Source organism: Pristis pectinata, chromosome 1 (assembly GCF_009764475.1).
Source record: "Pristis pectinata isolate sPriPec2 chromosome 1, sPriPec2.1.pri, whole genome shotgun sequence".
NCBI lineage: Eukaryota > Metazoa > Chordata > Chondrichthyes > Rhinopristiformes > Pristidae > Pristis > Pristis pectinata.
The window spans coordinates 43,139,176-43,160,936 of NC_067405.1; the positions used below are offsets into that span (position 1 = coordinate 43,139,176).

The following is a 21,761-nucleotide window of genomic DNA, read 5'->3' on the forward strand; positions in this document are numbered from 1 at the left end:
TTGCACGGTAAATGCATTGTATGGCAATTTTCTTTTAAGATGCGTACATTTCTGAAATAGTGAAGTGTGGGGTTTGGAATTATTCATTTGTATTATAAAATCCATGTAGAAAGGACAATGCTTAGGTAATCAAATAGAGACGGGTTCACATTCTTCTCTTACTCCAATCCACAAAACTATTCCTTATCCATGCAGTAAAGCATTACCATCACCAAGCCAGAGTTTTAGTTCATGGTCGTGTCTTGTAATCTTAATGAGATTTCTGAAAGTTTGTAGTGCTTTCCTACAAGTAAAATATGTGTATATATGTATGTATGTGTGTGTGTATGTGTTGTTTTTCTTCCCCTCAGTGCTTGAAAGCAGCAGGCTAAATTGTAGGTAGATTTGGATGATTTCATAGTGACCATATTATAAACTCTGCATCTCTAAGGGTGATCTATTCAGCTAGTAATGCAGTCTAAAGAATTATTATTGAAACTGTCAATTGCCTTGAATCCTAAAAATATATAAAAGATAACTACTCAATTCTGCAGGTAATTAATTAAGTATAAAGAGTGAATGTTGGCACATTGAACTCCATTGTGCAGATTTACATTGACTAACTTCAACTTGTCATCTTAACAAAGGATATTGTATTAGCTTTCCATGCATCTATTTTGTTTTTTGTGATGGAACATGTGCCCTGTTAATTGTATTCCTGTAGAACTTGGTAATTTGTAAAGGATAGAAGAAATAACTCAAGATAATTTCACTCAGCAATATATAATCTGACTTCCTTTTGTTTCTTTCAGGTAAAACCGGTACAAGAGGACATAAAATCAGTGACTATTTTGATGTAAGATGATTTATAGATCATAACTTAGTCAAAGATTTGCAATTTTGATTTCCTTAATAAATTATAAACTTATCCCTCTGGAAAATTCATTGTTACTGATGTATAGTTTAATTATCAATGGGATTTTGTTTTGCTGGTCACGGTAAATGTCTTGACAGACATGATTAACAAATTGCATTGTTTCATTTTAAGCAGGATTAATTTGCTGAAGAAATTCCTATAGTGATTGTTCTATATTTTGATTCTGTCATTTAAAAAATGCTGCAATTTTATCAAGATTTTCCTTCAATCTTCTCAGTATACAGGTGGTAATGGTACCAGTCCAGTAAGGGGTGTACCACCTTCAATTAGATCTCCTCAGAATTCCTTCTCTCACTCTGCCACCTCATCTGTAAGTTTACAAGTTCATCATTCTTAAGCTGTCAGCAAGGCTGGACATCCTTGTAGTGATCTGTATATGTTTTCATAGTTTTTGGGTGGAGGAAGAGTAACTACTTTGATTCTTGGTGAATTTTGGATATTAACTAGAATATTTGGGGACTCTATCCTGAAGAGTAAAAGAAGGAAGAGAAAAATAATTTTAAATATATTCCTTTGTACTTGAGTAGTATTGGCCAAGGAACCAATGTATGCTTCGTTCTGTTAAGCAAGGCTGGGAACAAAAACTGTGAAGGAGGTGCATTGTTTGGATTGCTGTCTGAATTATCTTTATATTTTTTAAATAATGAATTATTAGTGATAAGAAATGCTTCAAGTAGCAATATGCAAGACACCATAACTAATAACATGCACCACAAAATGATTATTTTGTTCACTATTCTCCCAAGTCCCTGACACATGCTGTTAAAATGGGCGCCATCCTGTTATCCCATCTGATTTTTGACAAAATCATACTAATAAGGGCAGCATGTATGGTGATCAGAGTTAGCCATTGTTTTCCCATATTATTGACGCTGCAGTATTTTCATTGCTACTAATTTAGTCGCGGTTCATTGTAGAAACTCAAATATGCAATTTTATCCACAGTGATAATCAGAAAATGGCTCATACTGAACCAAAATTAAAAAGTAAATAGTTTGTGTCCTTCAAATATATATTCACGTCAAATAGATTTCTGACTATTGAAAGAACCTTGTGTTCTATAACCTGTTAACTTTACTGAAGGTGGAATGGAGTTAATGCAGCATTTAAAAATGCATAAAACTCTTAAGACACTTCAAGGTTAAAGTGAAAATTGGATGCTGAACATTTAGAGGAATTTAAGAGGTGATTGAAATTCAATGAAATGAAAAGGAGAACCTTAAGTGTTTAACAAAAAAGGGACGTTGAGCTGTTTAAGTTTTTCTAGGCAACAGGGTTGAGGTGGCTGAAGGGAGCAGGTGTGGAAGAATTGGAAAACTGAGGATTAAGGAGGGTATGCATTAATTCTTGATGAAGTTGCAGAAGGGAGTAAGGTGAGGCCATTGGTGGCACTTGCAGATTGGTTTGAAGATTTTAAGTTTAATATTTTGGGGGAGCAGACGTACAGCTCACCAAGATCAAGAATGAGAATCAGAAGTCTGGACATATTGGAATTTGTGGACATCAGAAATATTAGGAAAAGTCAAAAGGTGACTGAAGCATTGAAGACATTTTCATTTGTAGTTCAGGTGAAGTAGGAGAGAAGACAGCTATGTTGCAGAGGATGCCCTTGAAATTATCTTGTTCAGCTTGATTTTTGCAATAGTGAATAGAGTTGGATTCTGATAAGGATCTGGAAAAAAATTGTAATTTAGATGTGATGCCCTACATGCAGACTGAAAGTGTTCCATCAGATAGTGAGCTGGTTGTCAGCTGCACAAATGAAAGCTGATTGGAATTTACCAGAGATGTTGATTTTTTTTTAAAAAGGAAAGTAAAGATCTGGGGGAAAAGATAATGTTGGAGACATTGAACAGATCAGCATCACTGGAAAGCAAAGCATTATTAACATTTCAGGCCTAGGAACCTTCATCAGAATTGAATTAAAAAAAACACATTAGTTCTGCAGGGCAGGTGCCCTGAGGGGGTGGAGAGAGTGGACAGGACCATCTGATAGGATGAGGCCAGATTTGTCATGGTGATGTGCTCTTTACAAAGTACCCCAGTTGATAGATCAATGCAGGGAATTAGAAAACAAAGGTGTATGTAGGTTAGGGAATTAAATGTAATATCGCCAAGCTTGCAACGAAACAAAGCTGGGTGGTGGTGTGACCTGTGAGGAAGATACAGAGAAGTTTTTCTGCGATTTGGATAGGTTGAGTGGGCAGATACAGAATAATTTGGATAAATATGAGGTTATCAATGTTGGTGGCAAACAGAGAAGTGGATTATTAATATAACGGCGAGAGATTAGGACAGGAGACAGATAACGAAAGTAAGCACACAGGTGCAGCAAATGGTATGTTGACTTTCATAGTGAGAGGAATTAGGTACGGTTATCATAGTGCAATTGTACAAAACGGTGAGACCACACCCTGTGTGTCGTGTGCCTGTTTGATCTCCGTATCTAGGTAAGGATATTGTTTATGGAGAGAGTGCAACAAAGGTTAACCAGACTGATTCTTGAGATGGCATTATTGGCATATCCAGAAAGATTGGGATGATTGAGCTTGTATTTGCTAGAGTTGAGAAGAATAACAGGATACCTCATTGAAACTCGTAAAATCCTGACAGGATAGACTAGATGTAGGACAGATGCTCCTAGTGGTGAGGAACTCCAGGCCCAGGGGTCACAACCTATGGGGTAGGCCATTTAGGACTGAGGTAAGGAGACATTTCTTCACCTAAAGACTGGTGAATTTGTGGAATACTGCACCACAAGACTGTTGAGGCTAATTGATTAACTGTATTCAAGAAAGAGTTAGACATTGTTTTATGGCTAAAGAGGTCAGGGGAAATGGGAAGAAAACGGGAATAGGGTACTGAAATGGATGATCAGCCACTATCATATTGAATGGTGAAGCAAGTTCATAGGCTCAAATGATACTCTTCTGTTTTCTATGATTCTCTTCTGTTTTCTATGATTCTAGATAATAGCTGTAAAATGCAGGTCAGACCTGCCACAGCAAACTAAGACTGAAAATAGAATATAGAAAATGCCAAGCAGAGAAGGCAGTATCTGTGGAGAGAGAAAAGCAGAATTAACATTACAGATGAATAACCTTGCAGCAGAACTGGCTTTGCAATGGGAATGGTTTCTATGGAATGCTGAAATGGGAATTGAGGGGAAGGTGCATCTGGTAGTGGAATCTCTTCGAAGGTGGTGAAAATTATGAAAGATGATCCTTTGAATGTGGAAGCTGGTGGGATGGAATGCAAGCACCGGGCAATTTCCATCCTTTGGTCATGAAGAGAGGGGTGAGAGCAAAAGCGTAGGAATAGATTGGCCATAGGCTTTATCAGCTGTGGTATAGGGGAAGCTGTGCTTAAAGAAAAGGGAAGTCATCTCGAGCACCTGTGTGGAAATTCTTTGCATCAGGGAAGATCTGATGGACACGGAGGAACAAGGAGAAGAGAAGAGGGTCCTTGTAGGAGGCAGGGTTGGATGAAGTATTGTTGATATTTCAGGGTGTCTGTGGGCTGGCTTTGGATGTTTGTCTAATTGGTTAGAGAGCAATGAGCAGGAGAGAGAGGAGCAGGTTGTCATTTGATGGAACTCCGAAGTTCAGAGTTGTTTGATAATACTAGCTTTTCATTACAGGTATCCATAATTGCTACCTGACACAGCATTAGCATCCTCAAGAATAAAGGAATGGCAACCGTAAAGTGTAAACTTCGTTCTGAAAATCAGGGAAAGCACAACTAAATAACTCTTTTAAGTAGACGTGGTCGATAATTTAAATCCAAATCTACACAGAAATCCTGAAATTGCAACTTTGCTTTCATTGAAACATTCAAACACTCACAGGTGGTGACCCTTAAAATTGATGGCCAAAGTCGTGTTTTTCTCAACTTCATTTAACTTGAAATATTCTTGAATATATGGTTCACATTTGTTTAAAATCTGTGTGCATTTTACCTGCCCCTTGGCAATTATAAGCATAGCAACCAGTGCAACACTGTAAAAATCCAATCTTATTTTGTTGTAGATTCGGCAGAATAGTCCATCTCCTACTGCATTAGCATTTGCGGACCTCTCTGCTTTACAGCCAAAATTAATTTCTGTCTCCTGCAAGACCACTCAGGTATATGTTAACTGAGCTGTTTTGGACTATGATAGGAAATCCAGTTTGCTTCTCATCAGAAGCATGTTAAGGGATGGGAAATCTGCTGGGACAGTGGGGTATAATGTAGTAGAGGATGTAGTGTCCTTTTGCTATCTACTTCAACCAACCATAGCAAATTTTAGTTTTCCAAGTCTGAGGGAAACATGGTTACTCCTGCAGAATTGGTTAGGGTTAGGGAGTCATGGTATGTCAGAAAGAGTGGAACTGGATTTTTCCTCTATTAGCTGCAATATTTAGAACATAACACTACAGCACAGGATCCCTATCCCTCTATTCACTGCATATTCATTTGCCTATCTAAGAGCCTCTTCTGCCTCCACCACCACCCCTGGCAACACATTCTAGGCACCCACCACTCTCTGTGTAAAACAAAGTAAAAACTTGCCCTGCACATCTCCTTTGAACTTTCCCCCTCTTACCTTAAATGCATGCCCTCTAGTATTAGACATTTTGACCCTGTCTATCTCTCTAATTTTTATTATTTCATTCTTTCCTTGTTGGGTTTTTCTTTTTTTCTCACTTTAACTCAGCTGGTTACCTTTTCAGACCTACTTTGAGGATTTATTTGTTTGTGTTTTGCTTCATTGTATCATATTTGTCATGAATTGGCATTGTCAAATTTGTTCCTCATGGAATTTTAAGATTACTCTCCAATTTTAATATATCTTAGGTTAATTACAATTAATAGATTAAATAATGTGGGGGGGGGGGGGTGGTGGTGGTGGCCTATACTGAAGAATTTTTTCTGCAGTGTATGTGCTTTGGGCATAATCTGTTGTTCTTAATGCTTTAATTTTATGAAGACTGAACTTACCATGGGAAAACTGGCTGCACTGGAAAGCAATAAGAATCTAGATCTTGAGAAGAAGGAAGGTAGAATAGATGACTTGCTACGGGTAAGTACTCTCGTTAGCAATTCAATCTGCCAATCTGTGTTAAATGCAAAAAGCTGTAAGAGCCAATTGTATTCAAATAATAAGCAAATGTAAACTAATAAATCCAGATAGGTGGTGAATCTAAATCTTGATGCACATGATATAGCTGTTATATTTTGCACCGATATCAGTAATGCTTATATAATTAGCTTTATTTCCAAAATCTCAACAGATTTTGATTGTTACAACATTCTATCGTGTTGAGGACTCATTTACAATTTTTTTTAATGTTCTAATGTTTCAAGAATAAAAGATGGGTATTTTAAATTTTGTAAAAAAAAGTCAAATGATTTGGACTTCAAGGAAAAAATAGTAATTTAGACCTTGCCTTTTGCACAGTATTAATGCAAATTATAAAGCTGTCAACATATGTACAGTCAGAATATTGACAAATTGAATGCTGTATTTAAAAAAAAAAGCTGCTGTGCTATTTGGTGGTACAAGCATGAATGTCAGAAATTATGTTCAAAAATAAATATTTTAAGTTAATTTTGGTTTTAAAAAGTGAAATATTTTAGCTCCTTTCAAATTAATTGATTGAAAATTGCCCATCAACATTATCTGTAAATATTCTGTACTTTGCAAACTTGACATGGGATTAACTTGAAAGATTGGGTTAAATTGATATTTTCAGAAGTGTGTAATAAATTCCTCAATTTCTTGCGAAACTGTAGTAGTATCCACATTTCAATGATAGTAATCCATTTTTGTTTTAAGTTTGGCAGATGGTAGATAATTGCCATTTACTAAATTTTCTTAAATTTATAATTTGCCATTTTTGTGCAGATTATAAATATGATTCTAGTTGTAAAGATATTCACTATATATTGACTTGGCATAATGTGAAATTTTAATAATATTGGCTATGTTGACAGGCCAATTGTGATCTCAGGAGGCAGATTGATGAACAGCAAAAACTCCTTGAAAAATACAAAGAACGGTTAAACAAGTGTATGACAATGAGCAAAAAGTTACTGATTGAAAAGGTAAGAATCATAACTTTACAGTTTGTTTCAGAAGCACTGGAACAGAAGAAAGCCATTCATTGTAGCAAAGGTGTTCTACTGTTTCATTAATTCATGATTGATTTGTGTCCTAACTATTTCTACTGGCCTTGGTTCCTTTCCCTGTAAAACCCTAGACAAAAGTCTGTCATTTTCAGTTTTGAATTTTTCATTTGACCTTGGTCAGGGAGAGCGTTCCAGATTTCCACAATACCTTTTATGAAGAAGCAATACATGATCATCCTTAAATGATATAGGACTAATTTCAGGGCTTTTGGGACCTTGTTCTGGACACCCCTCCAGAGCAAATCGTTTCTTTATTATTAGATCCTTGATTCATCTGAAGTAGTTCAATTAAGGTCTCATCTTAATTTTCAGTACTCAAGAGTACAAGAGTCTATGTAACTTGTATGCTCTTAGTTTAGCCATTTTAGTCCCAATTTCATTTTAGTGAATTTGAATTGCATCTATCCAGGGCTAATATAGCCTTCCTGGGTACACTACCCAGAATAGAAGGGGTCTAATAAGAGAGATGTTCAAGTATAATTTCCACTCTGTTGCATTTAGTCCCTTTCTTTGAAATGTAGATTTGCATTCCAGTCACTTTTTCTTTTAGCATGTGCGCCAATTTTTAGTGATTTCTGTACATGGTCCCTAAACTGACATACCCTTTCACAGTTCTTGGCTTCTTACCTGGGCCTAAATAAGTAACCTCAAATCTCTGTACTGCACATCTATCACAATTTTGCCCAAGTCTATGCATTTAAAGAAAGAACATCACTTTTTTTTTTACTGTTATTATAAGCAAAAATTAATCTTTTGAAGCACCCTGCCTGATTTACCATCTCTTACTTTTGAATTTTCCTTTGTTTATTCTAAACTTTACATAAAATACCAAGCTCCCAGGCGGCATCTAACTTTGAAATAAATTACCGCCATGCTTCAGAGTATTGTTTCTATAAGTATATTTTTGTTTTTGTATGTGACTATTCCTCATTACGTAGAACATAGCTTGATTTGCCTGATTTCTTTAAATAGTGCATGGAATATCTTATATTCTAAGTAATCCTATCCCAGAATACGGTTCTTGATTGCAGCACATGTTATTCACATTGAGCATTTACTGTGAGTGTGCAAATGTTGTTTGGTATAAGTGATCAAATGTTATTTGTTTTACGTGTAACTGTGACATTGCATATCTTTTCAAGTCAGTTTATCAGCAGTCAATTTTATAACATGCTTTAAATAAGGAAGCAGTGAAATGTTTAAAAATACAGTTTATTGAAGATAGGTTTTGTATTTTAGAGTAAACAAGAAAAGCAATCCAGCAGGGAGAAAAGTATGCAAGACAGACTACGTCTGGGGCATTTCACTACAGTCCGACATGGTGCTTCATTCACTGAGCAGTGGACTGATGGCTATGCATTTCAGAATCTTGTAAAGTATGTACATTTTCATTATAATACTTTATCATATTTCTGCTTTCATCAATCACCTAATTACATGTTCTGTCTCCTACCCATTAACATGTGCTTGCTCTTTGAATTCTTTCCTTTTGGTTCCCAATGACATCCCCCTCTTGATGGCATGTCAAGCACACCAGTATTTTCTACCTAAATTTCTAGTTGCTTCCCCCTCTTGTATGTCGATGACTTTTAAATCCACACTGAAATTCTCTATCTTGCTATTGCTTATTATTAGTTATTAATACTATAAGAGCAGGACAAAAGAAAATTGGAGCAGGAGTAGGCCATTTGGCCTCTCAAGCCTGCCCTACCATTCAATGTGATCATGGCTATTCTGCTACAGGCTTAATCTTCTCTTCTGTGCTAGTTCTGTCCTCAATTCCCTGAATTTAAAAAAAAATTAATCTACCATTTTTAAAAGCCTCCAAGGATATAGCTTTCACAGCCCTGCAGGGTGGAGAATTACAGAGATTCACCACCCTCTTCAAGAAGTGGTTCCTATGCAATTCAGTTTTAAACAACCACCACCTGATCTTGTAACCATGTCCCTTTGTTCAAGATTTTCCCACTGGAGGAAATGTCTTTATCTTCCCTGTTAAGCTCCCTTAAGATCTTGTATGTTTCAATAAAATCACCTCTCACTCTTCTAAACTCCAAATAATATAGATCTGACTTCCTTAGCCAATCATGATGTGAAAACCCTCTAATCCCAGGAATTAGCCAAATGGAGACTGCAGATGTTAGAATCCGGAGCAACAAACAATCTGCTGGAGGAACTCAGTGGGTCAAACAGCATTGGGCGGGGGTGAGGAATTATTGACGGTTTGGGTCGACAATTAGCCTCCAATGCTAGAATGTATCTTAAGTAAGGAAACTGTACACAGTACTCAAGATGTAGCCTCACCAGTATCAGGAACAATATTTCACTATTTCTGAACCCCAACAAATTAAGGATAATATGTAATCTACTTTTCTAGCCACTTGCTGCGCCAGCCTACTAATATTTTTGTGATTTGTGCACGTACACCTAGATCCCTCTGTAATTATTTGCAGTCTTTTCCATTAAGATAACAGTCTTCCTTTAGATTCAACTTGTCAAAGTGTATGACCTCACACTTCTCCACATTAAACCTCCATTTGCCAAGTTTCCACCACTCATTCAACCCATTTATGTTTTGTTGCAGAGTCCAGTCTCTTTGCAACATGATCTCTGTTATCTTCAAGTGGTCAGCTAGCTAGGATACTTTGCACCCTGCCCCCTTCTCCCAGTTATTAATATAAATAGTAAATAATTGAGGGTGAGGAACTGATCCTTGGGGCAGTCAACTAGTTAAATTCTTCCAGCCTGAATTCTTCCCCTTTATTCCAACTCCACCTTCTATGTGATTAAACCATCTGGTGACTTCAGTGCCTTTAGACCGATTAGTTTTTCCAATACCATGTCTCTTGTGATAGTTTTTCCAATATTTTGTCTCCTGTGATGGTGATTGTTGCAAGTTCTTCCATATATTTGAAACTAGCTCATCAGATATCTTTGGGATATTTGCATCATGAAGGACTTAAGCTTTTGAATTAACTTGTCTGCCATTTCCTTGTTTCCCATTTGCTGATATTACTTGCCACTTTTCTCTCATAATCAATTTTCTACCTCATTATTATTGTCTTTTGCTACAGGTTCATGTAAAGTTCCAAATTCTCCAGTCTGTCACTAGTGCCTGCCATTTTGTATGCTGTAGTCTTTGATTTAATATTTTCCTTAACCTCCTTTGCTAAATATGGATGGTTCATTTTTTTTCATGGAATCCCTCTTTCTAATTGGGCTAAATTTCTGTTGAGCATTATGAACTAGCTGTTTCAATATCTGCCACTACTCATCCACTGACCTATCCCTTGACCTATTGACCCAGTGCACATGAAGCAAATGTAAATAACCTGTAATTGCTCTTACTTAAGTTGAGGACTTGGTTATGGATGCTGGATGCTTGCCCTTCAACTGTATCTGAAATTACCATGTTATAATCACTACTCCATATCTGTTCCAGGGTAAGTTCATAGAGTAATACAGCACGGAAATGGGCCCTTCGGCCAACATTCATGTCGACTAAGATGTCAATTCCTTACACACTCCACAAATTTCTCTGCTGTGGTACCTTTGCCAGTCTGATTAGTCTAATTTATATACAGATTAAATCACCAATGATAAATGAAGTTCCTTTCTTTCATGCCTTTTGATATTTCATTGTTTTTGCTACTCCATAGGACAAAGCAGCATCTTGGGGGTTTATGTGTCTTCTTTCCCCTGCTATTCATTAATACCACCTAAACTGATTCCAAGTCACAGTCCAAAGCATCTATATCTCTAATTGGCACTAAGCTTCTGTTTTCCTTGATTAATAAAGCTACCTTACCTCTTTTTTTGCCTATTCTTTTGGAATCTTAAATTACCTGGAATATTGAGTTCCTGGACCTGAACATCTTGCAGTCACATCTGTGCTATTAGATTGAATTCCTTTGTTACTATTTGTGCCTTCAACTCGTCAATCTTGTAACAAATATTATGCTCATTAGATAAAGAGCCATAAGCTTAGACTTTTCATAATTTTGGTTCCTTCAGGTTTACTTCCTGCCTCTCATCTTTGCTTGTATATTATGTCCCTTCCTGTCACCCTTTTCATTTTCCCCTTCGCTATCTCCTACCACTAGTATCATTTTTTGATTTTTCCTTTTGCATTTCCCATCATTAGTACCCTGCTCTTACCCCCCCCCCCCCCCCCAAAATTGGATTAATGCCCTTTTAACATCCCTCTATACCTACCCAAACTATTTTCATACTATCACACTTTCTGCACCCCTTCCCTTCCAACTATTAATAATTTGATGAAAAACTGCAGATGCTGAAAATCTAAAATAAAAACAGAAAATGCTGGAAATACTCAGCAAGTCAGGCTGCAGCTTTGAGAGGAACAGTGTTAATGTTTCAGGTCCAGCATTTTCTGTTTTTTATACTAACTGCAGTTGAAGTCTTCCCACACAATAGTGTTACTGCCAAGAAGAAAGCTTTTAAATAAAAATATATATTCTTTGACTTGTTTTGAGCAGCATTGAAGGTGAATCACTATGGCTCTTAGTGTGCTCACAGACTATCTTAATGTCTTCCTTTTGTAGACAACAAGAGTGGATAAATCAACAAAGAGAAGAAATAGAAAGACAAAGGAAGTTGTTGGCAAAGAGAAAGCCTCCACCAACTCAAAATTTGCAGGCTCCATCAGCGAATTCTGAGATAAAACAACGCAAAGCAAAAGCTGTCAATGGAGCAGAAAATGATCCATTTGTTCGACCAAACCTTCCACAGTTGTAAGTTTCTTTTTTTAACATTTTTAATTGTCTTACTGTATTTTACAAACTATTTTATATAGTGGGCAATGCCACACAACAAAATAAGTAATTGATTTCTCACGTATTCATAATGCTGATTGTAATTTGGAAAATTTGTTTACAACAGTCTTCTCTACATAGCTGAGTAAGTCAGTCATATGTAATGTACATTTTATGATATAAAGAGATTAGTCTTAAACTCCTCTCATTGGTCTGAGAATCCTTTTTTTCTGATATATATGTTAATTCAGTAAACACAGAGCTTCAGCTCGTATTGTAATGTTTAAACATCTAATCAGGTCATTAGAGTCATAGAATTGCACAACATAGAAACAGGCCCTTTGGGCCACCACGTCTATGCCAACAATCATACCTACCTGTACAAATCCCAGTTATCTGCATTAATTACATATCCCTCTATTCCTTGCTCATGAAGTACCTGTCCAGGTGCCTCTTAAGTGTTATTACTGTTCCTGCCTCTGCCACCTCCTTTGACAGCTCATTCCAGATGCCACCCACTCTTTGTGTGAATAATTTACCCCTCAGATACACTTTAAACCTCCTCCCTTTCACCTTAAACCAATGTGTTGTAGTTTTAGACACATCCACCATGGGAAGCAGGCATTAGCTATCTACCCTATCTATGCCTCTCATAATTTTATGTATCTCTATCATGTCACCTCTCACCATCCTTTGCTCCACGGAAAACAGACATAGCCTATCCAATTTCTCCTGATGACTCAAGCCCTCAGTTCCAGGCAACATCCTTGTGAATCTTATCTGCACTTTCTCTAGTTTAGTCAAACCTTTCCTGTGGTTTAGTGACCAGAACTGGACATAATACTCCAAGTGCATCCTAAGCAACATTTTGTACAACTGTAACATGACAACCTAACTCTTGTACTCAATGCCTTGATCAATGAAGGCAGGGAAGCCATACTCTTGTCCATTCTGTCAGTCTGTCCATGTTTCTTTGAAACCTCTTGATATTCTCCTCCCTGCTCACAACCCTATTGAGCTTCGGTTCTGTTAGTCTGTTGAGCTGGGTTTTGAATAACCTAGGTGACTGAGCCGCCACACTCCCAGAGCAGACAATTCCAAATAGTCAGTACACTCTTGGTGAGGAAATTTCTCACCTCAGTCCAAAGTGCCTGCCCCTAATTTTGTGTCCCTTGGTTCTAGATTCTTCACCCAGGAGGAAACATCCTCCCTCCATCAAAACTGGAGTAAACTTGAATGTGCTGCTCATTTCATGTAATTATATATTAACTGCTCCTTTATTTTCTCTCCTTTGTGTTGATCCCAACTTAAGTCATATATTCATTTGCAATCAGGTTCACCTAGTTGATTGCCAAAATTGGTTTAGATGAGGCTGTGTTGCTCTTGCATTGGAACACACTTAAATGAACAGAAAGCAACAAGAACTTGTTCTCAATTTGTTTTGGAGTCCGATGGCATCACCAATACTAGCCAGATACAACCTAGAATTTGGAGTCAAAAGTACTGTTTGCCAAGACTTTGTTGAGCAAGTTTTAAAGTCTGCATCACAAAGTCAAAGGGTTACACTTGAAATCCTCTATAAATTTACCTAATTTCCACCGCCATTTCTGATGTTCTTGCCATTTCAAGTTTAACGTTGGCTGCTATGTTTCCTCACTGGAATATCAGATGGATGGATATATCATAGTTGAGTTTGGGAGGTTGAGGAAAGCAACATGCTTTGTAGAGCAATTGCATTTTATTCCAGTTGAGCATGAGCATGAATAAGTTGGCAAAAATTCCAGGGTTGAGAGGCTGCACACCTTGAACGTTGTTGCTAGTGCTTCTGCTGCTAGTCTCAGTATACTTCCTGTTCTTGCAGTATAATCCTTATGAACTATAGAATGTATTCTGCAACTAATAGCAATGCTGCAAAAACCCAAGGAATAATCTCCAAGTCTTGAGAATTGACACACATATGAAGCTTTTGCAATTGTCATGATCTACATATATCTGGATTATTTTGGACATGGAGTAAACTTTGAATATGAAAATGGTGCTTCCTGTAACTTCTAATTATTTTTGTAGTCTATGTTATTCTTTCATTGAACTGATATTTTTGGTTTTCTTATTTAGGTTGACAGTAGCAGAGTACCATGAACAGGAAGAGATCTTCAAACTTAGGTTGGGACATCTTAAGAAGGTTTGTCGATTTTGATGTTTAGTTTTATGTGGAATAGGAGAGGTTAGAAGGGACCTTAGATCTTCTTGACAGGGCAGTTTACAAGAGGGGAAGATTAAGCTTATTAATGATACCTACACAAAATTGAAAGCAAAGAGGAAAACCATAATAATAGGCTCTTTGTAATATCATTTTTTTATGAATGATCAACTGTTTTAATTTCCTCTCTAAAATATTTATGCACATTTCCTTAATAGTGCTTTGTGACAGAAAATTCCAGAAGTATTTTTCTAATCTTTTGAGAATTTGAGAGTTTTTAAAATGCATCTACTACCATCTCTCGTATTATATTTCATCATCTTGATGACATCTATTCGATCTTCGTAGTCCCGGTACAACATGAATGAACTTTTCAAGTTTAATCACTTATTCCTGGGAATATCAGAGTGAATCAGTGCTGCAACTTTACATTGCTTTTATCCTAAAGAATTTTCATGCTACACGAGCCATGGTTTAAGTAACATGTTATATAAATTCATTCACCTCCTTACCCTCTACATTCAATGATAAAGATGGTATTCACTCTTTTTTGGCCGTTTCTATTTGGAATAATTCCATTTGTTTCTTTTTCCCTGCTTAATTTTAAATACCTCAATTTAAAATATTCCATGTAAAGTGTATTTATCTTATCCAGTCCTAACATCAAAAATTTATTCCCTTATTTTTCAACTTGAAGCATATCTACTGCTGCAGCTGCCTGTCCGTTTTGTCAGTCTATAATCCTCCAATTTAGTTACATCAGCAGAACTAAGTATTTTCCCCTTAATTTGTATCACTGATCTGCTTAACAAATAATAACAACCCTGACTTGTATTGTTGTGGACTACCATTTGCCCTATCTTTATGGTTCTAGCAGTTTGTTTATTTCCATTCTTTGTTTTCTCTCCCCAATTATCTTTGTTCTTATGACCATATTCCTCTTTATAAAAAAAATTGTCAATGAAATAATGTTAATGTTAAAATTCCTTCAAAAACCTTTAAGGCTACAGGTTGGTATCAGTTATGCCGCTGTTTCATTTCTGAAGATGGGCAATTGTTCCTGAGTTTAAATTCTCTGCTGTAGTTGGTACATAAAGTGGATTAGCTGGACTATTTAAAATCCTGAAAGAAAGATGAGTTATTGGAATGGATGATTAAATTTGACTGTAGTTCAGATATTTTTCTTTGTTGTAAACAGGAAGAAGCTGAGATTCAAGCAGAGCTTGAAAGACTGGAGAGAGTCAGAAATTTGCACATACGTGAACTTAAAAGAATAAATAATGAAGACAGTTCACAGTAGGTTAATTAATGTTAAACTTTTTAAGATTTAATGTGCTTTTCAAAATCTGTCTCAAAGCATTTCACAGACACAGTGAAGAATATTTTGGAAAACAATCACAGCCATTAGTAAAGTAACTGAAAATCATAATGTTAAAATTTGAAATAAAACCAAAAAATAATGGAAATTTTTGGCTGGTCCCACATCTGTGGAAAGAGAAACAAAGTTGATGCTTCAAGCCATAGACCCTTCAGCAAAACTGGGAATGAGAGAAAACAAGTTAGTTTTTAGTTGCAGAGAGGGTGGGGAGGGTTGGATAGGGTGCAGGGAATATCTTCAAGAGGTTTCTCTGGTGATGAGCTATTCATGAAGCCATCTGCTTGATAGATTAATGAAGAGAACTAGAGAGGAGAAAGAGATAAAAACAAAGGAAGAGTAAAAGCAATGAAATGCAGGTCAGCGCTGTAGGAAATCCCCAGCAGATTGTGCAGTATCAGTGTTGAGAGAAAAACTGAGTTAAGGTTATGGACAGATAACCTTACAGCAGAATTGTCCAGTTATGATACAGATTGTGAGAATGAGTTACCTGAAGTTGCAATTTATGATATTGAGTCCAGAATGCTGCAACATGCCTGTTTCTTGTTCTATTGTGCCTCATTGGAATAGTGCAGGAGGCCATAGGCAGGTCAGAGAAGAATGGAGAATTAGGGACAGGTAATAGGAAGCTCAGGGTCAGCCTTGCGAACTGAATGCAGATGCTCCACAAAGTGGTCATCCAATTCGTGTTTAATTCTCAAATACAGAGGAGACCTGATCTTGAACACTGAATGCAAAATGCTAGAATGGAAGAAGTACATGTAAATTGCTACTTCACCTGAAAAGATGGTTTGAGAGCAGGAAAAGAAAAAAAAATTGTTGCATCACCAATGGTCACATGGGAAAGTTCCATGATAGAATAGTAGGTAGAGATGGAAAAGTGGATCAAGTGGTTGCGATGGAAAAAGTATCTGTGGATTGCTGAAAGTGGAGGGGATTTGAAGATGTCTGGTGGTATCATTTTGTTGGAGTTGATCGAAATTGCAAAGGATGATCTGTTGAATATGAAGGCCATTGGAGTGGAAAGGAAGGACAAGGGGAACTCTATTCTTATGTTTGGGAGGGGTTGAGAGTAGAATTTTGGGAAATAGGTGGGGTGGGGTGTGGAATATGGCTCGGAACCAAATAGCTTCATCAACAGCTTGCCACAGAAACCCTGGCCTCACCCTATTCGAGATTTTCTTTGTCCTGTTCATCCCTCCAGTGTCCACTGCAACTTAAAGCAAACTAGTTTTCTTTATTTTCTTTTTTGTTGTTTTTTATTTTCTCTTTCCACAGATAAATAGATAACTAACTACTTAATGATACAAGCTGAAAATGCTGGATATATTCAGCAGGTCAGGATATGTGTGGAGAAAAAAAAGTTAAAATTTTTGGTCAATTCAGGTTCAACCTGAAATATTAACTCTATCTTTCTCCACAGAAACTAACTGATGTGCTGAATATATGCATAATTTGTTTTTATTTACTTATATAGTTGAGAAACTATTGATCTGTTTTTTAGATTGACATTTATGCTTTCTAATTGTGATAAATTTGTACAAATTTTGTATATTGTAGATTAACTTCATTGTACTTTTGTAAAACAAAATGTTTTTTTGGTTTTTCCAAAGCATCCTCTTCCACTACACTTTTGCTAGGAATTTTTGTTGATTGAAATTTCTTCCTTGGGTTTAAATTTTCTGGTATAAATATTTCGAATCTTTAAAATGGTAGATTGCATATCAGATCAAGTCGGTCAGATAATTCAAGATCGAATTTGTAAGTTCTCCATCAGGTAGAACAATTACTTTAAGCTTGATTTTTAACTGCTGGCTTAGAAGCAAAGAATGAAAATCCATTGCATTAATTCTCTCTCAATTCAGATTGCTCTTCTGACTTCAATCCATTAGTTCATTTCCACATTTTTTTCCCCATTATGACAGAAGTGGCCACGTCATAACTGTATAATCGTCAGAGGCATTGATCTCCATTTGTGATACTCTGGGATCATTTTCAAATTACCATCCCTATACATGGTATCAGAACATCCAGACTTTATCTCATTACCTCCTTCAAACACCATCCTTATGTCCTAAGCCTACTACTTTTGGCCTTTGCTTTTTGGCAAAAATTACAGCAACTCCTAAATGGAATGCTCTTGATTACCATTTGTGTCTGTTTCTGCTCGCAAAGATATCAAAACCTCTATTAGTTCTTCAATTTCAGGCAGTAAATTGTTTTCATGCTTTCCTTTTACATCGGTCAGCCATGTCTTTACATTGTGAGGTGTTACCTGAACTGTAGCTAGTGCTTATTTGATCTCAAATTTAACAACTGAATAGGGCTTTAAAATATAAACACTTACGGTTTTTTCTTCTTGGCTAAATCTAGATCAAGTTACAAAATCTTGAATGGAAGCAATTCCATTCTCTATCTTTTCTTGATGTTTCCTATTCACTCTCATAGATTAAACACGAAAGTTGTTCAAATGCCTTTGCCTCCAAAATAGACTTGGTCCCCAGTTGTGCCTTTGCATTTCTGGCTACAATCCCTAGCTGTTGCAGGTCCAAAATTGTTCTGATAAAGATGTTACAAATAATTTTCTCCTTTGTCTTCCAATCATTCAACCCCACTTATTAATTCCTTTTCAGCTGCTTGCATGTTGACATCATTAATTTTATTGCTAATTCTCCAATATTGTACCTTTTCTCCTTCACAGTAGCAAAACCTTCCCAACTGATAAGTGTTAAAATTTTTGAAACTGAATAACTAGTTAACTCATCTCAGGCTCTCCAAGTGATATACATCTCAATATTCAGTATCAAGTTTTAAAGATAAATATTTTCATCATGTTCACATAATTTAGCACTGTACAAAAAAAGTTAATTATAGAAAACTTGGCTGATTTCACAATGTTTATGTAGACTAATCATGTTTTTTAGATTCAAAGACCACCCCACGTTGAATGATAGATATTTATTGCTACACCTACTTGGACGAGGTGGCTTCAGTGAAGTATATAAGGTATGCTTTGAGTTGCAAAATCACGTGACTCGTGTTTCAGTTGTTTAGAAAGATACTTGGTTCTCACTGTTGTTGAAGGGGCTACTAACTGTTGTCAGGCTGAGCAAACTGTTCTATTATGTGACCTGGTGAAATTTGTAACGTACATTTACTATACTAATTAACTTAAGGATCTTCAACAGTCTCATGGCTCAAACTTCACCATTCTTTGTTGAATGACTTTTGCAAATAGTTTGATTTAGAAATCATTTTACTTTTGTTTTTACTTGTACTTTTTGGGTGTTGCAAAATTTGAATCTTCATATTTTGAAGCATTTTCTTGGCATTTTGTTCACAACATCAATAGAAGGTAAATTACTATGGGTGAGTGACTGTATAGATAACAGTAGAAAATGATTATGGGCACCGCTTTTAAATTGAACCCATTTTACCCTGTGCAGACTGTGAAGTACGTAAAATTGGTGCTTCAGTTTCAATGACGTGAATTCAGTAACCGACCAGTGCTAACTATGCTGTTGCTGCTGGGCATAGTTTTGCAACTGGTTGGCAACAGTTCAAGCTCACTCATGATGATTATTGCTATGGCTGCACCTCTTAAAAGTTGACTTATGGCAGCAACTAGTGGTGGATGATGCCATAACTGTTTGGAACTTGAATCAAAATGTGGCTGATCTTCAACAAAAGAGGGTTCACTGATTTATCCAAAGTGGGATTTGATAAATGATTTAGAGAGAAGGAGGGAGATCCAGTTCCCACAGGAACTCGTCTTTACAGGTGGTCTAATGGCAGTTTGAGGCAGTGGCACAACAGGTTACCTCCAAGGACCCAAGTGACGTGTAGCAAGAGATTTAATGACCCTGCATGCTCGTTCAAGGTTAGCAAATACATATTTCATTTTCATCATCTGTATCACCTGCTTTGCCATCAACGTCAGTAAACTTCCATAACCCAGCAATCGTGCAACTTGATATGCAAGTCTCGCGTACTTTGAATAGCTCCAAGTCTCTCGTGCACATCTTGCAGCTCGTTTACACTGGCAGCTATTCGATCATAGCACAACATTCAAACACATTTCAAGACGTACACCAACCAAATTTCCTTCCTTGCAGGAGAAAATGCCATGCAATCAACACAATTAGCTTAAACCACCAGGCAACAAGTATGTCTGTATTGGTTCTCCACTGGAAGATGCACTTCGGGCCATTATTTTTCTTTTTAAGACCATGGCTGGTGACAACACACTGACCGTATGCTCATAAGTAAAACCCCTTGCATCCTGCTTCCCTCACAATATACAAAAATCTTCATATCTACAATCTGTATATAGTGCAAGCCTGCACTTGTATTGTTCTCTCACTTCTCTACCATTACCGAACCCACCTACCCACCCTGTCTCCCCAAACTTATCATAACCCTACCCTCATGACTTTCTCCTTTCAGATGGCTAGAGGCAGCTGGCCAGCAAGAGAATAAAGGAGGTACCTTCTCACTTGATCTGTCACTCAAAGTTTTGAACTCAAATAAGGGCACATTACATTCTAAAGAGGTCAACTTGAAGGTGGGATTCGCACATTACTCACTAGCATGAGTTGACTGTGTCCAAGCAAAGGAAAGGTCAGTGCAGATGACTTCATCACAAAGCCTGAGATGGCACAAGAGTTTCAGATGAGGATTTCAATGGAGTATTCTACAGTGGATGCCTTGAGGGAATTCATGATTACATTTTTAATGCATTGACAGGCCTGCCAGAAAGTCTGTGAAATGTCATCAGTAGGAAGCACAGCTCCAAACTGGCATAGAACCTTGCACGGAGCCCATTCTTTTGGAATTAATGTGGTGGCCATTTCAGTGTTTGAAAGGCCAATCACCATGCAGCAGTTTTCACTGATATTCCAGCTTACGTGCACAGAATTGAACCAGTGACGGGGTGGAAGTCTGTGATGGTGGCTCTGAGTACATTGTTCAAAAGGAGCTTTGAGTAAGTCATTAACTCTGCAGCAATCTTTCTTCCATCTATTAGATGTGGAAGTGGCTGTGGGACATAGGAATGTGGAAAATACTCTCAGGACCGCAACATTCCTATTATTGCTAGTTTCCTTGCCTGTTGCCTGCCATCCAGCCCAGTTTGTTGTGGCTTGTGAAGTGATGATGATGTGAGCCAAAGCCAGGTGTCTTGGCCCATAGCTTATTGAGATCCTCCAGGAGCATCTGCAGCTTCCTCCACTCCAAAGTCAGCAGCCTTCCACCAGCTATGCTGCAGCACAGGGAGACCAGAATAACCATTAGGAAATGCACTTCAGTGATCAATTGATCTATATATGGATCATTTCCTGATAGGATGTATAAATACCTTGGATTGTTGGCAGTGTGAACTTTTGTTCATCAATTGTGATCAACTGGACACATCAGCATTATCCAAGATAAGATGGCTACTGCAGTGGAATGGTGAACAATTTGAGGGCAGGCACGGTAGTGTAGCAGTTAACGTAATGGTATTACAGTGTCAGCAACCCGGGTTCAATTCCAGCCACTGTCTGTAAGGAGTTTGTACGTTCTCCCCGTGTCTGCATGGGTTTCCTCCGGGTGCTCCGGTTTCCTCCCACATTCCAAAGACGTACAGGTTAGGAAGTTGTGGGCATGCTATGTTGGCACTGGAAGCGTGGTGACACTTGTGGGCCGCCCCCAGAACACTATGCAAAAGATGCATTACACTGTGCGTTTCGATGTACATGTGACTAATAAAGATATCTTAATGTATTTTCAAGTGGTGGTGATATGTGACTTTCAGGTGAATCTTCAAGACGTGGCAGCTTCATTAGCCTTTGATAAGTGGCAAAGAAACTGGATTTGGCAAGTGCTGTCATAGAATTTGCTGCAGTGCATCTTGTAGATTGTTTAGGCTATAACCATAGTCTGCTACTGTTGAAAGGAAATGTTTAAGATGGAGGATGAGAAGCCAATCAAGTGGGTTATTTTGTCCAGTTTGATGTTTTGTTGGAACTGTACTTATCCAGAGAGGTGTGAGAATCCCTTCATTCTTGACTTGTGGATAATATAAAAGGTGTGGGGATCTGGTGAGTCAGTTGCCTCAGTTTTGAAAATTTGAAAGTGATGTGGTCCAATCTGAAACTAGAATTTTTATTCTAAGCAAAGGAAACTATGAATGCCTGTATGAGTGCAACATGTATTAGACCTCTGTAAAGACCTGCATAAAGAAGCAGAGACCTTTAAATGCTAGAGACTTTTAATCTGCTAAAATGAATGCAGGAGAACTGCAGAAAGCTGCCTGTAGAAATGAAGCTCGTGTGAAACACCAAG

At 37.3% G+C, this 21,761-nt stretch overlaps 1 protein-coding gene across 8 annotated transcripts in view; it reads left to right on the top strand.

The window, feature by feature from the left end:
* LOC127574263 (serine/threonine-protein kinase tousled-like 1) overlaps positions 1-21,761 on the top strand; it is a 118,882-nt gene that overhangs the window by 65,180 nt on the left and 31,941 nt on the right. For 7 of the 8 annotated variants that reach the window (XM_052023144.1, XM_052023161.1, XM_052023153.1 and 4 more), the window contains exons 6-15: positions 792-835; positions 1,134-1,226; positions 4,945-5,040; positions 5,886-5,978; positions 6,893-7,003; positions 8,327-8,463; positions 11,653-11,841; positions 13,978-14,044; positions 15,261-15,358; positions 18,362-18,443. In XM_052023144.1, the coding sequence (XP_051879104.1) occupies positions 792-835; positions 1,134-1,226; positions 4,945-5,040; positions 5,886-5,978; positions 6,893-7,003; positions 8,327-8,463; positions 11,653-11,841; positions 13,978-14,044; positions 15,261-15,358; positions 18,362-18,443 (1,010 nt within the window). The remainder of the gene's footprint in view (positions 1-791; positions 836-1,133; positions 1,227-4,944; positions 5,041-5,885; positions 5,979-6,892; positions 7,004-8,326; positions 8,464-11,652; positions 11,842-13,977; positions 14,045-15,260; positions 15,359-18,361; positions 18,444-21,761) is intronic. The other variant, XM_052023178.1, reaches the window with a different exon arrangement.